The 14,321-nt window shown below is 55.9% G+C and overlaps 1 protein-coding gene across 6 annotated transcripts; it reads left to right on the forward strand.

Moving 5' to 3' along the window:
- The first annotated feature begins 13 nt into the window (after nt 1–13).
- Nucleotides 14–13,489, forward strand: PRCD (photoreceptor disc component). 6 transcript variants are annotated; one of them, XR_008294182.1, is made up of 6 exons: nt 14–955; nt 2,199–2,451; nt 2,568–2,743; nt 3,039–3,107; nt 5,468–5,548; nt 11,052–13,489. XR_008294182.1 is itself a non-coding variant. In XM_027052549.2 (5 exons), exons 3-5 carry the CDS (start codon nt 2,670–2,672, stop codon nt 5,487–5,489), a joined length of 165 nt encoding a protein of 54 aa, XP_026908350.1. In that variant the 5' UTR covers nt 14–955; nt 2,199–2,451; nt 2,568–2,669; the 3' UTR covers nt 5,490–9,233. The 6 variants fall into 6 exon arrangements, 3 of the variants coding, with proteins under 3 accessions (XP_026908350.1, XP_053068111.1, XP_053068110.1); XR_008294183.1 differs by lacking the exon at nt 11,052–13,489 and adding an exon at nt 9,781–9,848; XR_008294181.1 differs by lacking the exon at nt 11,052–13,489 and adding an exon at nt 5,949–9,233.
- The last annotated feature ends 832 nt before the right edge of the window (nt 13,490–14,321 follow it).

The raw sequence follows: 14,321 nt of genomic DNA on the forward strand, positions 1-14,321 counted from the left end.
TGCGGGGGGCGGGTCGACGGGGGTGGGCGGGGGGGTGGGCACGGTGTCCCCGCTCACGCTGCGGGCGGTGTCGGGCCGTGTGCGTGTGTGCACCCTTCACGCGGCGGGGAACTGACTCAAAGTCAAACACTCCCAGGCATTTGCGGCGTGGCCGCCCGCCCTCCCGCCCGAGGGGGCGGACGCAGCCCCTCCGGCGGCGCCGGGATCCCAGCTGAGCCCACGCTCACTCCCGGCCTCCCCCGAGCCAGCCGCTGGGGGCGTCGGCGCCACCCCCAGACCTGCGGACCCCCGGGCCTGGAGGGTTTAGGACTGGGGTCGCCTCCCTGCTCCAATCCCTTATTGGAATCCACCGCCGCGGGGATGGGGGCCGGCTGTCCAACTTCAGCGCCAGAGGCCTGCGGCCCCCTTTCCTTCCGGCCAGCACCCCCTCCCCCTCGGTACGTGCACAAGGCGTCCAAGGCGTCGGAAAAAAGTCCCTGGGTGGCTTATTAATGACACGGGCAGGCAAAACAAAAAAAAAAAACAAAAAACAAAAAACCACACGCGCTGCCCAGAATTCCGACCCTGGTGGAGGAAAGTCCGAAGAAGAGGCAGCCGGCCGGGCAAAGAGGTCCTGGGAGAAAGGTGTCAAGAAATCTTGGGGAGGCCCAGGCCGCTGGAGACATCTCAGCTACCGAGGCTCCGATTAGGAAGGGGTTCTGGGAGTGGAGGGGACAAATTCTTGTCCTGCCGGCCCTGCTCAGAGAGGTGTGAGCGCCACTGGACCAGAGGTGGGGGCTGGGCCTCAGATAGCCAAAGGGTCCCCACCCTGCAGGCAACTGTTGGACCTGGGACAGCCGGGTCCCCCCTCTGACTCCCAGACCAAGCCTGATGCCTCGTTCCCCTAGCGCCTGGAGACTCTGCCCTTCTCAAGACTTTGTGTCCCAGTGCAAGTATCCGAAGACCTTGGCTTTGGGTAATGTATCTTAATGAGGTAATGTAATGGGGCAATGTATCCCCTAGGCTTTGGGTAATGTATCTTAAAAATCATGGGGCACCGGGGTGGCTCAGTCGGTTGAGCGGCCGACTTCAGCTCAGGTCGTGATCTCTCATTCCATGGGTTCGAGCCCCGCGTTGGGCTCTGTGCTGACAGCTCGGGGCCTGGAGCCTGCTTCAGATTCTGTGTCTCCCTGTTTCTCTGCCCCTCCCTCACTTGCACTCTGTCTCTTAAAAATAAATAAGCATTTAAAAATGTTTAAAAAAAATCTTGGGGGCACCTGGGTGGCTGACTTTGGCTCAGGTCACGATCTCGCTGTTCGTGAGTTCGAGCCCCATGTCGGGCTCTGTGCTGACAGCTCGGGGCCTGGAGCCTGCTTCAGATTCTGTGTCTCCCTCTCTCTCTCTGCCCCTTCCCAGCTCTCTCACTGTCTGTCTGTTTCTCTTTCTCTCAAAAATAAACATTAAAAACTAAAAAAAAAAAAAAAAAAAAAAATCACGTTTGGAAGTAGAGAGCCCACGTGCAGCCCCAGCTTGGGCCCTCCCTGGAGCTCAGGGTTGAGGTCCCTCCCTGGCATCCTGGGCGGGAGACCCCCTGACACTGCCTCCATCTCAGTTGAGGGAAGGAAGATCTAGTGCCTTCTTCTGGAGGATTTGGTGAGGGATGGAGGAGAGGGGATGTTCAGAGCATGTCTGCTCCACATGCTGCCTGGGCCAAGACCGAGCACACCGCACTGGGCCACCTCACTGAACCCCTCTGATCGGACACCCAGAGCAGTGCCATGCCCTTCCAAGTGGCGGCCCAAGAGTTTCCACTGGGACGTGGAAAGGAAGGAGGAGAAATCATCTTTCTGTTTGGTTTTATCTCATCCTTTACAAGTTTTATCTGTGTTTACGGGGCAGGAGTGTGTTTGCACGGAACTATGGTATATAATTTTTAACCGGATGTGACTACCTATCTCAGGAGTGCCCACTTGAACTCGGTCTTTACGGAAGAGGGTATGTCATCAGTGACATCTGGAGAGGATTGTCCAGAGGGGACAACCGAGTCACGTAGCCGGCCCTTCTTTACTCTCTGGCCTCCCTTGTCTTCCTGGCTTCATCATCTAACATTCTCCTCCCTTCCTCCCCTCCCGAAGCCTCCGCGTGACATCATGGTTCCACTGCCCATGGTTCCACTGCCCATCAACTTCCGGTTGCTGGAATATGCTTTGTGCTTTCAGGTCTGCAGCGCTGGCAGTCTTCCCTCTGGGGGCCCAACCTTCCTTGAGCACCTGCAAATTCAGATGCCCCCGGCTCCTCTTTGAAGCTTTCCCTGCCGCTTACAACCCCCTGCAGATGCCTTCATTCACCCAAGTCACTCTATTGTGGTCATTTACCTCACCTGCCGGTGCATGTGTCTAGACGAAAAGCCGCTTGAGGGCCAGACCCAGGCCCTAGTCACATCTACATCCCATCCACATCCCGAACAGACAGGTGAATTTATGCTGCCACGGTCGGGGACAGCCTGGGCCCAGCGAGGTTAATCAGTCTGCACAAGGTCGGGTCTGCTGACCCCACTAATCAGCTTGAGCCTCCTAATCCATCACCAGCAGGAACCTCGGGACAGACCCAGCAGTGCTTGTGGGAGCCAGCGGGGCCGTTTCGGCCTTCTTCTGCAGACCCCGTCTGGGAGGGGATGGGGCAGCTGAGCCATGTGTACCACCCTCTTCCTGCTCAGCACCTTGGCCATGCTCTGGCGCCGCCGATTCGCCAACCGGGTCCAACCGTGAGAGACCGACTGGGCCATGGGCTCGGGTGGTGGTGGGGAGAATCCACTGGGTGGGGCGAGAGCCCAGCCAAAGGCAGGCAGAGGCTGCCTGGACCTCCAGGGAGGCTGGGAGGGGGGTTTGCCGGGAGTCCCTGAGGGGCTTCCCCTCAGAGCAGGGGGGAGTTTGCGGCCCTTCAGAGACTCTGGCCGAAGCCCCCAGTGCCACAGCCCAGCGTGGCTGGGTCCCGCGGGAGAGGGGGTCTGGGTCTGGGCACTGCCCACAGCCCTTCCCGCCTGTTTCTCCCACCCACAGAGAGCCCAGCGGACTCGATGGGGCGGTCGTGGGCAGCAACGTGGACACAGACCTCCAGTCCTCAGGCAGGTAAGGCAGCAGAGAATGTGGGGTGGAGGAGGGAGGGTGCATCTAAAGAAGCTACCGCTCTCCCTGCCCCTGTCCGAACCTGGGGAGGACCACGAGTGTGTGCGCGCACGCTGTATGCTGGCCCCTCGCCCCAGCCACGCTGTTCCCCGTGTGCCTGGTGGGCAGACTCAACGTCTGTTTTCTCCAGTTGGCCTTGGGAGCCCCCAGCCTCTCCTCTGGACCACAGCTGCTCTGCCTGTTTGTCCGAGTGTGGGCTGGTCCCCAGGGTCCCTTCTAGCGGCAGGCAGGTGCAGGGGGACTGGAGACAGGGATGGGGCAGAGGCAGCCCTGCGTTGCTTTGCTCGCTTTCCCTTCCCCCTCTCCTGCTGCCCCCGCTCAGCCTCAGCGACTCCTCTGCCTGAACCTCTAGCGGGATTCGCTGTCCGGTCCCCAATAGAAGGCGCAGGAAGAGCATGACATCATCGGCACTGAGTGCCATTGGCTGGGCAGCCCCTGCGGGCAGGACGCTGTCTCCAGTGGCCAGAAAGTTAACTCTTCCCTGGGCTGAAACCATGTGGCCTTTACAAGGGGTGAAGTTTTGGGAACTTCTGGGTTTTTCCTTCCCTGGGTGACCAGTGTCCTTTGATGACAGGGGCTCCTACGCCCATCAAAAAATAAAAAAACAAAAAAACAAACCAACAACACTGAAAAAGCAACAAATCTTTATTAATAACATACTGTTTTGCATGTTCTTTTGTGCCTGGGGACCTCCGGCTAGTGTGGGAGTCCTGTGTGAAGTGACATTCTTTCCTGCAAAAGGTCGACTAGCCGCCTCTCACCCCTAGTGAAACAAAGAGCATGATGCGCTTGGGCTCCAGGGCCCTTGGCAGGAAGGAGTCTCCCCACAGGGCTCAGGTGGCTGTGCCGGTCAGCATGCCTGCCTGCTGATGCGCCCCCGTGTCTCTTTCCGGGTGTGGGACCTGCCTGCAGCACCCCTTAGACACACAGGGACTGGCGAGCCATGAGAACATGAGTCTCTCTCCATGTGTGGCCCCTAATTCCTCCTTGGTGCTGGGACTCCCCCAGGCTCTGAATGTCAGCAGGCCCACTGGGAAAGCTCTGGGCATGTGCCGGAAGCAGGCATTCCTGTGATGCCCTTCCTTGACATCTAGGCTAGCTGAGATGGTCACGATAGTGCCCAAGTACTCGTACCGGTGAAACGGGAGGACGGCTGCAAAATGATGGACACCGGGCCTCACACAGAGGAGGCTCTCATGTGACTGGTCCTCCCTGTTGAGTTTGGGTCTGCAGGTGCACAGAGTTCAAGTCCTGACTCCACTCATGCTGAGAGACTCCGGGAAAGTTACGTGATCTTTTTATTGGCGTATAAACTGGGATTAGTAAGAGAATGGTGTGAAGGGGGTTGTGAGGTTGAAATTAAGATAATCGTAAAGCACTTGGCACGGCTGCTTAATAAATGCTGGCTGTTCTCTTGTTACATGACACTTGATTGGTGCTGTTTTTCTTCCCCAGAGGTCTCTCGTGTATTAACTCGCTTGGAAATTTCAACAGTCCCAGAGGGTTGGCAAGACATGTCCTTTTCTTTTCTTTTCTTTTCTTTTCTTTTCTTTTCTTTTTTTTCTTTTCTTTTCTTTTCTTTTCTTTCTTTAATTTATTAATTTATTTTGAGAGAGAGAGCACACACAAGCCGGGGAGGGGCAGAAAGAGAGGGAGAGAGAGAGAATCCCAAGCAGGTCAGGTCCGTGCTGTCAGCGCAGAGCTCAAAGCGGGACCTGAACCACGAATCGTGAGAACATGACCTGAGCCAAAATCAAGAGTTGGGTACTTAACCTACTGAGCCACCCAGGTGTCCCAAGACAGGTGTTTCTATCTCTCCGTTAATGTGGAGGAAACTGAGGGATGTGGCGTGTAAATTGCTCGCTCAAGGTCATCCATCTGATTTGGGGCTGATGCGGATTGACAGGTCCCTGAATTCAGGCAGGTCTATGTCCCTTGCAGCAAATGGGCCTGGACCCCTTGTCAGGAGAACAGAGCCGAATCTGGACCATCTGACCTGGCCTGGCCCAGTCTGGTCTGGCTGGAAGGGAGTAGTTGCCCGTTAACTCCTCAGGACTCAGTTCATTGGAAAAAATTGGCCCAACATCTAACCCCTCCTGCTTGTAGTGGCTGCTCTGAAGGTCTGGCCTGGGCGGCACATGGGTTGAAATTTCTGCTCTCCCAATTCCAGCTGCTTTCCTGGCCACTCCTACCCCCTTGGTAGTGGGGTGAATCCCTAGGCATGGGCTGGGAGGAAGAGGAAGTCCAGAAACACGGGGAGGCCATCCCCTTCAATCTTCTGACGACTGTGCTTTTCTGTTTAGGGAGAAAGAGCCTCTGAAGTAAGTCCTCATCTCTTCAGGCAGAGCTCGGCCCCGGGGACTGCGATCAGCTGGCAAAGGCAGGTAGGGCAGGGCTGTGAGCCCTGGAGGGTAGAAGGCTGGGCTGGGGACAAGGAAGGAAGATTCTGCAAGGCCTGGCCGTGTGGGAGCAGAGCAGGCCACCTTCAGCTCTGTGGTCATCGATGGAGGTTGAGAATAAGGGGGGTGGGCTCCCATCCACTCCTACCTTGAGCCCGTTGTGGTCCAGGCCACGGGGCAAGGGTTAGTTTTCAGGGAATGACGTGTGATCCTGACAGCATTTTCTAGGCTTGGGGATGAGGTGGTGGTCATGCAGGGGGCCTGAGGGTAGTGCCAGAGGACTTGTAAGGGAGAGGTGGTGTTCTGGAATATCCATTCTGCATTGACACAAGCTCTTGCCTTGGCATGGGAGGCAGTGCTCATCTGGCCTGGTCTTCTGTTTCAGTTCAAGTCCTGGTTTGCCCCCTTCCCCACAAAGGGTGCTTTGGAAGCAGCAGCAGCAGCAAGAAGGAGAATGGGAAAAAGCAGCAATGGAGAATGCAGACCCCTCCCTTTCTGCCCCTGGACCTGCCTGTCCTCTCTTCACCCCAGGCCCTGGTCGTGGGGCTCCCGAGGCAAGGCCTGGCTGGGGCAGGCAGGAGGGGCAGAGATGTTTATTGCTCTGAGATGGGCTCCCTTCCTCTGAGGTCCAGAGAGGGACTTGGTGGGGTCTGCTGGATCAACTCTGGGGCAACCCCAGCAGCCCAGGCTCGGGGAGGCATAGGTCGGGAATGAGGAGCCCCAGAACCGAGGGGTTGCTGATGGCTCATGTTCACTATGGAAAGGTTTCTCACTCACAAATTAAAAAAAAAATTTTTTTTAACATTTATTTATTTTTGAGAGGGAGAGAGAGAAACAGAGTATGAACGGGGGAGGGGCAAAGAGAGAAGGAGACACAGAATCCAAAGCAGGCTTCAGGCTGTCAGCACAGAGCCTGACGCGGGGCTTGAACCCGTGAACCACGAGATCATGACCCGAGCTGAAGTCGGCCGCTTAACCACTGAGCCACCCAGGTGCCCCACGTTCACAAATTTAATCCTTGCAATGACCTGTGGAGACCAGGCATGTTATTATCCACATTTTGGCAACGAGGAAACACAGGTGAATGAATTTGTCCAGGGTCATCTAGCCAGGTGGGGGGGACACCCAACTGGGGGACACCCCCCTCCCACAGCCTCAGATGGAGGCTTTAAGCCCACGCTCTTACCCCCCAGGGCCCAGGCAGCCACTCTGGAAGAGAAGGGGTTCTCGGGCAGCCCCCCTGAAGCTTGTGGTCCCAGGCCGTGTGATCTCAGTTTGCCGCGGGGGCGCTCACTTCCCTGTGGCACTTGCCTCTCCCCGGTCCCTAGAGCTCACCCCCTGTCACTCGCTGCGCTGCTCGGCTGAGATTATCAGGAAGAAATGCCAGTTGGATCAGTGACGTGTCTGCCTGCAGCTGCGAGCAGGCATCCCTCAGCTTGTCCCCCGAGTGTGGGTTTCTATGCGCGTGTGTGCACGCGTGCGCGTGTTCCAAAGGGCCAGTGGCAAGTGGGAAGGGGGGAGAGCGTGACCCTTGTTTGTGTCAGTCTGCTGACTGCTCAGTGCCGGTGGCCTCCTTTGCCCCTAGCTGCTCTTCCCATTTCTCTCTTCGCAGTCCTGCCCGATCCAGAGCAGAGATAAAAGCAAATTTCCGCTTCTGCTCCCTGAGATCCAGGCGCAGACCCCGCAGGCAACTGCTCCCGGCTGTCTGGAAGCCATTCATCTTCCAAAGCCACCCCCCCACCCTGCGCCCGCCCACGCGTGCCCCCTCCCCCCCATCCAGCCCCCACTGCCCACCAGGGAAGTCTCAGCCTGGCCGGGCCCCTGGCCCTGCCTTGTGGAGGCAGCAGCTGGGGAATTCTCTAGACGGCCGGCCGTCCCTCTGCGGCCCTGACTCCACCTCTGAGGGAAGGAGAGGGGAGATGACGCAGACAGAGGGGACCCAGGCTGAAACCAGGGGGGAGGGGCCGCTGGTAAGGCGGGGGACCTGGCAGTGGAAGCCTCTAGAAGTAGGGCAGGGCGGAGTCAGGGGAAGGGTCACACCAGGGAAAGGAGCTCTGTGCTGGAACGAGACAGAGCCCCACCGCCCACCTGACACGGGCCCAGGAGTTCGTGACCACCTGTCTCAGCTCCCGTCAGCCTGTCTTTCTCCTGCGAGGCTTCACCTTCCCCGGTGACAGGACTGTCAGGCTGAGGGCCACGGGGGCGGGGGCGGGGGGGGGGGGCACTGCTCCGGGGACCCAGCCTGCGCTCCCCGATCCTACCTTTGAGCCCGTCCTGTGCTCTGCTCGCTCGCCACGTTCCTGTCACTGCAGCCTCGCCTCTGCTCCCTGCCACTTCCAAATTGCCCTGTCTCCTTCCACTGGTCTGAGGAATTGTCAGGCCAAGGTCACCCTGGCTGGACAGGGGCTGGCTCGCGGCCCAGACACACATCCACGAAGCGACACTCCTTCGCAGCACTCTTCTAGGAACCTGCTCAGGGGATGGGGGCCCCTGCAGGCTTCTGTCCCAGGAGAGGGGAGGGAAAGCCAGGGGAAGGGGTGCTGGGGGTGGGGACTGTGTTCTCGCCCGGCCTTGGCGGCTGCCGGGGGACCCTGGCAGCTGGGGCGCTGTGTGGGCTGGGCTGGGCGGGGGGGTGCTCTCCCGTACGGAGCAGGCTGGCTCTGGTGGGAGCAGATTGTGTTTACACCTTCCCCACACACCCAGCCCACGCTCGCCTCTTATTCCCGGGGCCTCTCCCACCCCTGGGCGCTGTGCACAACCAGCACATTTGCGTTCCTGCTGCAGGAAGTTGCCACCCTCAGCCGCGAGCGTCTCTACAGAAGGCTGCCCGGGCCTGAGGCGCTCCTTCCTCAGCCCACTATCTCCCTCCCGCTGCAGGGGTGGACCCGAGATGTCCCCAAAAGGCCGAGTCCTTCTCCCCACCCCGTTTCCTTGGAAAGAGCTGCTGCTTGGGAATGGGGACAGGGAAGCACGTGGGGGGGGGGGGGCTCGGTAGACTGACCATAATAGGAAGGAGGGGATTAAGGGCGACCAGAGAGACAGAGCTGAGGCACCCCTGGTCCAGGGCGCTGGCCACCATGAAATAACAATGCAGGATCTAAGAGCGGGGAGTCTGGAGTCAGAGAGCCGGGTTTGAATCTCGCCTCCCCCCATCACTTCCCGCCTCTGTGGCCTTGGGTGGGTTCTTGAACAGCCCCGCCTGGGGTTTCTCACACGAGGAAGGTAACAGGGAAGCTATTGTTGTAAGGGTTAAATTAGATAACGCGGAGAGCGTGCTTACCACACACAGTCGGCGTTCAATGTATCTGAGCCGGCGTGACAGCGTTTGTGACCTGTCGCCTACTGAACAGGCAAGGTCGCAACCACAGTAGGTTCCGAATAGCTAGTCCTTCGCCGCCTTCCTCACTCCGTGGCCCTTCCTGCCCGTCTCTCTGCAATCACAGCAGTGGGGCGATGGGTAATTCTGAAAAAGTCAGAGGAGGGGTGCCTGAGTGGCTGAGTCGGTTGAGCGGCCAACTTTGACTCAGGTCATGATCTCACGGTCCGGTCCGTGGGTTCGAGCCCCGCATCGGGCTCTGTGCGGACAGCTCGGAGCCTGGAGCTGCCTCGGATTCTGTGTGTCCCTCTCTCTCTGCCCCTCCCCCACTCATGCTCTGTCTGTCTGTCTCTCTCTCTCTCTCAAAAACACATAAACATTAAAATATACATATATTTGAAAAAAACATACATATATTTGAAAAAGAGCACAGCACAGGGGCACCTGGTAAGACCCAGCTCCCAGCACCCAGTCAGGCCATACGAGGGAGCATCACTGTTGTCTCTGGGGGCCTAGAACCCCGTCCCAGCCTCCAGTGGGAGTCCTGGCCTGGATACCTCCCCTCCAACTGGTTCCACTTTCCGAATGCATCTCTGTTCCCAGAGAAGACAGGAGGTGATTGCCCTGATGCTTCTCTGTCCTCTGTTTGTATGCTAATCTCTCTGCTGGTTGGAGCCTGAGTGACAGGGAAAAGACTGCTCTGAGCTGCAGGGTGGCCGAGGGCAGCAGCTGGGAGCAGGAAGGTGCTGCTGTCTGCTGCTTCTGTGGCTGAGATTCAGTGTTGTTGCCAGTCTCTCCCGGAGACTGGAACATGACCAGAGAGCTAACGAGGTGGGGGGGGGGGCGGGGGGGGAGCAAGGGAAGCAGACATAGCAGCTGCTGCTGTCCTGTGTCACCTTAGGGCGCGGATGTGACCACGGGGAGTACCTCGCCCATCCCAAACGTGCGGTTGTGCGGATGCGGGCAGGGTGGTCCTGGGCCAGGGCGCCCAAGGGGCCCTGGCCCAAGACTAGGTGGGCGTGGCTCCCGATCTGAGGCAGGCACCAGGCGCGAGAGCAGGGTCCTGGCGGTTCCCAGGGACCCTCTATAGGACGTCACTGTTAGGAAGAAGCCCAAGGCCTTGCGACAGTGGGAAGTAATGCTTCTTTGCGAGCCCGAAAAGAAGGAAAATGGCCAAGGTTTACGGTAATATGATAATGATACTAATAATATTATTAATAACGTTAATGTGTCTCAAACACTTATTATGTGCTAGGCAGTGGGCCAGGTGCTTTATTTATTTGCATTGTCTCATTGATGAGGCAGGAACCGTTGTTATCATTCACCCAATAAGGAAAGTGAAGTTCACAGAGCTTGCTCAAGGTCACTCACAGCTAGTAGTGAAGCCAGGACGCCTGCCCGGGCGATGTGATGCCAAAGCCCGTGAAGGTGTTGGGGGGCGGAGGACTGAGTCTGGGCTTGAGGACAACCAGGGCACCGGGAATAGCTGCGGCCCCACCCCAGGGATGCCATTGCAGGTGGATGGGGGGGGGGGATGGGATTACCAGGGCTACTCCTGGTGCATCATTCTAGGCTGAACCAGGCTCTGCCCCACCCCACCCCACCCCCACCCAAAGGCTAGATCCTGAGGGAATCTGTCACCCCCTGCAGGGAGGAAGCCATGGCGGCTCACAGGGATGACAGACATTGAGGTCATCACTCAAGCTCTGTTGTTGCCTTCAACCCCTGGGGGTGGGGCGGGGGCAGAGCCCTGGGGGTGGGAGAGGAAGGTGGCAGCGGCCCAGCCCCAGCTGGAGAGGGAGGAGGCTGAGAAGGAAGGCCTTGTTTATTTTTACAGGGGGAGGGTGCGGGGCTTCAGGGAGGAGGCGTCATGGAGTGGGACCCCCGGGGACTTAAGCTGGAAACAAGTCCTTGTACCTAAGGACTGCAGACCCTCTCTGTGCGGTATATGCCCCCTAGTGGGGCTTAAGATTAGAGAGTGGCTGAGAAAATGAAAACAAAAAAGATTTACTGACCGACTATGACCTCTGAACCTGGATAGGAATGGCCAGGCGTGTGTCTGTGTGAGCGCATGTGCGCGCCCACACGCGTTTATTGCCACATGCAGAAGCCGGCTGAATGATGCATTAAAAGAAATTATTTAACGTGTTCCTTGGCCATCTATTTAACAAGCACGTACCGGGAGCCTGCAACATTACACACCTTGTGGTAGGTGCCAGCGATGAAGGGGGACAGTGCCCGACCTGCCAGTGGGGACGACAGAAAGATCCTGGCCGAGGGAGCCCAGTCGCGCCCGCTCAGCCACTGCCTGGTCACATGACCTTTCCTTCTCCGGACCTCAGTCTCCCCATTTACTAGGCATGTGTTGAGTCGAACCCAAGTGGGCTGGTGCCAGGGTGGAAAGGACTCATGACCACCCTCAGAGAAAGAACCGTCTGGTAAAATGAAGGCGATGGACCACTTGACCTCTGGGGGCCCTCCAGACTGTCCCGGTCAAAAGAGACTATAATGGACTGTCTTTGGAGATGCTGGCAGTGATCCGCCCACTCGGCAAATGTTTATGGAGCGCCTGTGTGCCAGGCACTGTGGATGCAGAAATGAAGAATTCCTGCCACAGACAATCAGGAAATTGGGCCAAGCAGAAGAAACAGATGCTTGACAACAGGCAGCACACAGGCTGGTGACCCCAGGACTGTCTCAGCATCTGCCTGTTCCCTGCCTGTGGCGGGGGAGGGGAAACCAAGCGGACCGCAGTGGTCTTGTCCGGGTGAGGAGACGAGATCAGAGCTCAAGAGAGCGTGGCGTTCCTAAGGATATGCACATGTCGGTGGGATCCCCAAACAGACACAGGGAAGGTGATCCGATGGAGGAAAAAAAAAGCCCTCTGGAGAGAATACAGAAAGCACTAACCGTCACAGAAACACGGAAAGATTGGACTTGATCGAATTCTTGGAAAGACACTATTTGCCAAGCAAAAATCTGAGAAAGGACCTGTATCCAAAATATACAAAGTTTTACAATTCGATAAGAAGACAGCCCAGTGAAAGGGGGAGGGTTTTAATAGACACTTCACAAGAAGGTATACATACGGCCAATAAACGCATAAAAAAAGATACACAGTAGTGTGAGTCATCAAGGAAATTAAATGCAAATTAAAAAACATGCAAATGAAAACCACATTGAGATACTAGTGCACGCTCACATGAATGCGTAAGAAGACAGACCATAACAGGCGTTGGTGAAGGTACGGAGCAGCTGTTACCCTGGAAGACACTGCTGGGAAACCAGTTTGGCTGTTTCCTAGCAAGTTATCCAAGAGGAATGAAAACACAGGGCCACACCAAGGTTTGTACAGAGGTGTTCACAGCAGTGTTATTAATAACGGCTCCAAAGTGGAAACAACCCAAATATCCATCAACAGGTGAATGAATAAACGAGGGCTGTACGGAATTCTGGTCAGCGATCAAAAGGCAACGAACCACTCTGTGGGCCACAACCCGGGGCACCGCGAGGAGCCAGGCACAAAAGAACACCCTCCTGTATGAATCCGTTTATAGGAGATTCTAGAACAGGCAGAACTAATCTGCAGCGACAGAAAGCAGATCAGTGGTTGCCTGGGGCCAGGGCTGGATCTGGAGACTGTGAAATAAAACCAGAGGTGCTCTTCAGGGCGATGACAGGGTTCTAAATCGTCACCGGGGTGGCGGTTACGCGGGTGTATCACTTACTGGACTATCGAATCGTACATTTTAAATGGATGCGTTTGATTGTATGTAAATTACACCTCAATAAAGATGACTTAAAGAGTTAAAAAAAAAAAATCAATGAAGACCTGATCCTTGTCTGGCTCACAGGCTGGTGGAAACAAATAATCACGAGACAGTGAGCATCATAAGAAGTATGCTCAAATAACAAGAGTTCTTTCTTTTTCAAGTTTATTTTTATTTATTTTGAGAGAGAGCGCGCACGTGAGCAAGCAGGGGAGGGGCAGAGAGGGAGAGAGAATCCCAAGCAGGCTCGAAGCCATCACTACAGAACGCGATGCGGGGCTCGATCTCACGAACCATCAAAAATTGGACGCTTAACCGACTGAGCCACCCAGGCGCCACAAGAGTTCTGTTTATTTAAAGTGCTCCCTTGTGCCAGGCCCGTGGAAGCGTTTTGCATGTACTGTTCTAAAATTCCAGATAAGAAAAGAGGCTGAGAGGCACCTGGGGGGGCTCAGTTGGTGAAGCATACGACTTCGGCTCAGGTCATGATCTCACGGTTCGTGAGTTCGAGCCCCGCATCGGGCTCTGTGCTGACAGCTCAGAGCCTGGAGCCTGCTTCGGATTCTGTGTTTCCCTCTCTTTCTGCCCCTCCCCTGCTCGCACTCTGTCTCTCTCAAAAATAAACATTAAAAGGGGTGCCTGGGTGGCTCAGTCGGTTGAGCGTCTGACTTCAGCTCAGGTCACGATCTCGCGGTCCGTGAGTTCGAGCCCCGTGTCGGGCTCTGGGCTGATCGCTTAGAGCCTGGAGCCTGCTTCCGATTCTGTGTCTCTCTCTCTCTCTGCCCCTCCCCCGTTTATGCTCTGTCTCTCTCTGTCTCAAAAATAAATAAACATTAAAAATTAAAAAAAAAATAAAAAAATAAACATTAAAAAACAAAAATGAAAAAAAAAATAATAAAAAGAAAAGAGGCTGAGACAGAGGGGGAGGTCATTTGCCCAGGGATACTCAGTTAGAAGCAGCAGGGCTGGGGCTGGACTCCAAGCCTGTCTGGGTGCAGAGCATGTGCTAAACCAGCCTGCGACAGAACACCGAGGAAAGAGCTCGGGACCGTTGCAGCTTCTCAGGTGAGACTTTGTGGAGGGGGTATTGACATAGGAGTTGGAATTTGCTCAGCAGAGAAGAGGATGAAGGGAAGGAAATTTCAAGGCAAAGGGAACAAACAGTATAGGCAAAGGCTGGGCAATAGTCGTGAGAAGGCAGGGTTTCTGGGAATGGAGAGACGTGTCCTGAAAAGAGCAGAAGAGGTCAACAGGACATTACACATTCTTCACATACGCCCTTATTTTTCAAGAACCCATTAAGCAATAATTTTATGAGAGGCAACAGCTCTTCAAAGCAGACAAGTGAAATGCCTGCTGTTGGCAAACACAGGAAAGAACCCACTGCAATGCCAAGGTCGCCTCTTCTCCGTAAATAGGGTACACTTTATTGTTTTTTTTTTTAACGTTTTATTTATTTTTGAGAGACAGAGAGCCTGAGCAGGGGAGGGGCAGAGAGAAAGGGAGACACAGAATCCGAAGCAGCCTCCAGGCTCTGAGCTGTCAGCACAGAGCCCGATGCAAGGCTCAAACTCGTGAACTGTGAGATCATGACCTGAGCTGAAGTCACACGTTTAACTGACTGAGCCATCCAGGTGCCCCTCCTTTTATTTTGCCCTGACTCGTTCTTTCG

The sequence above is a fragment of the Acinonyx jubatus genome, chromosome E1, assembly GCF_027475565.1.
Source record: "Acinonyx jubatus isolate Ajub_Pintada_27869175 chromosome E1, VMU_Ajub_asm_v1.0, whole genome shotgun sequence".
Lineage (NCBI taxonomy): Eukaryota > Metazoa > Chordata > Mammalia > Carnivora > Felidae > Acinonyx > Acinonyx jubatus.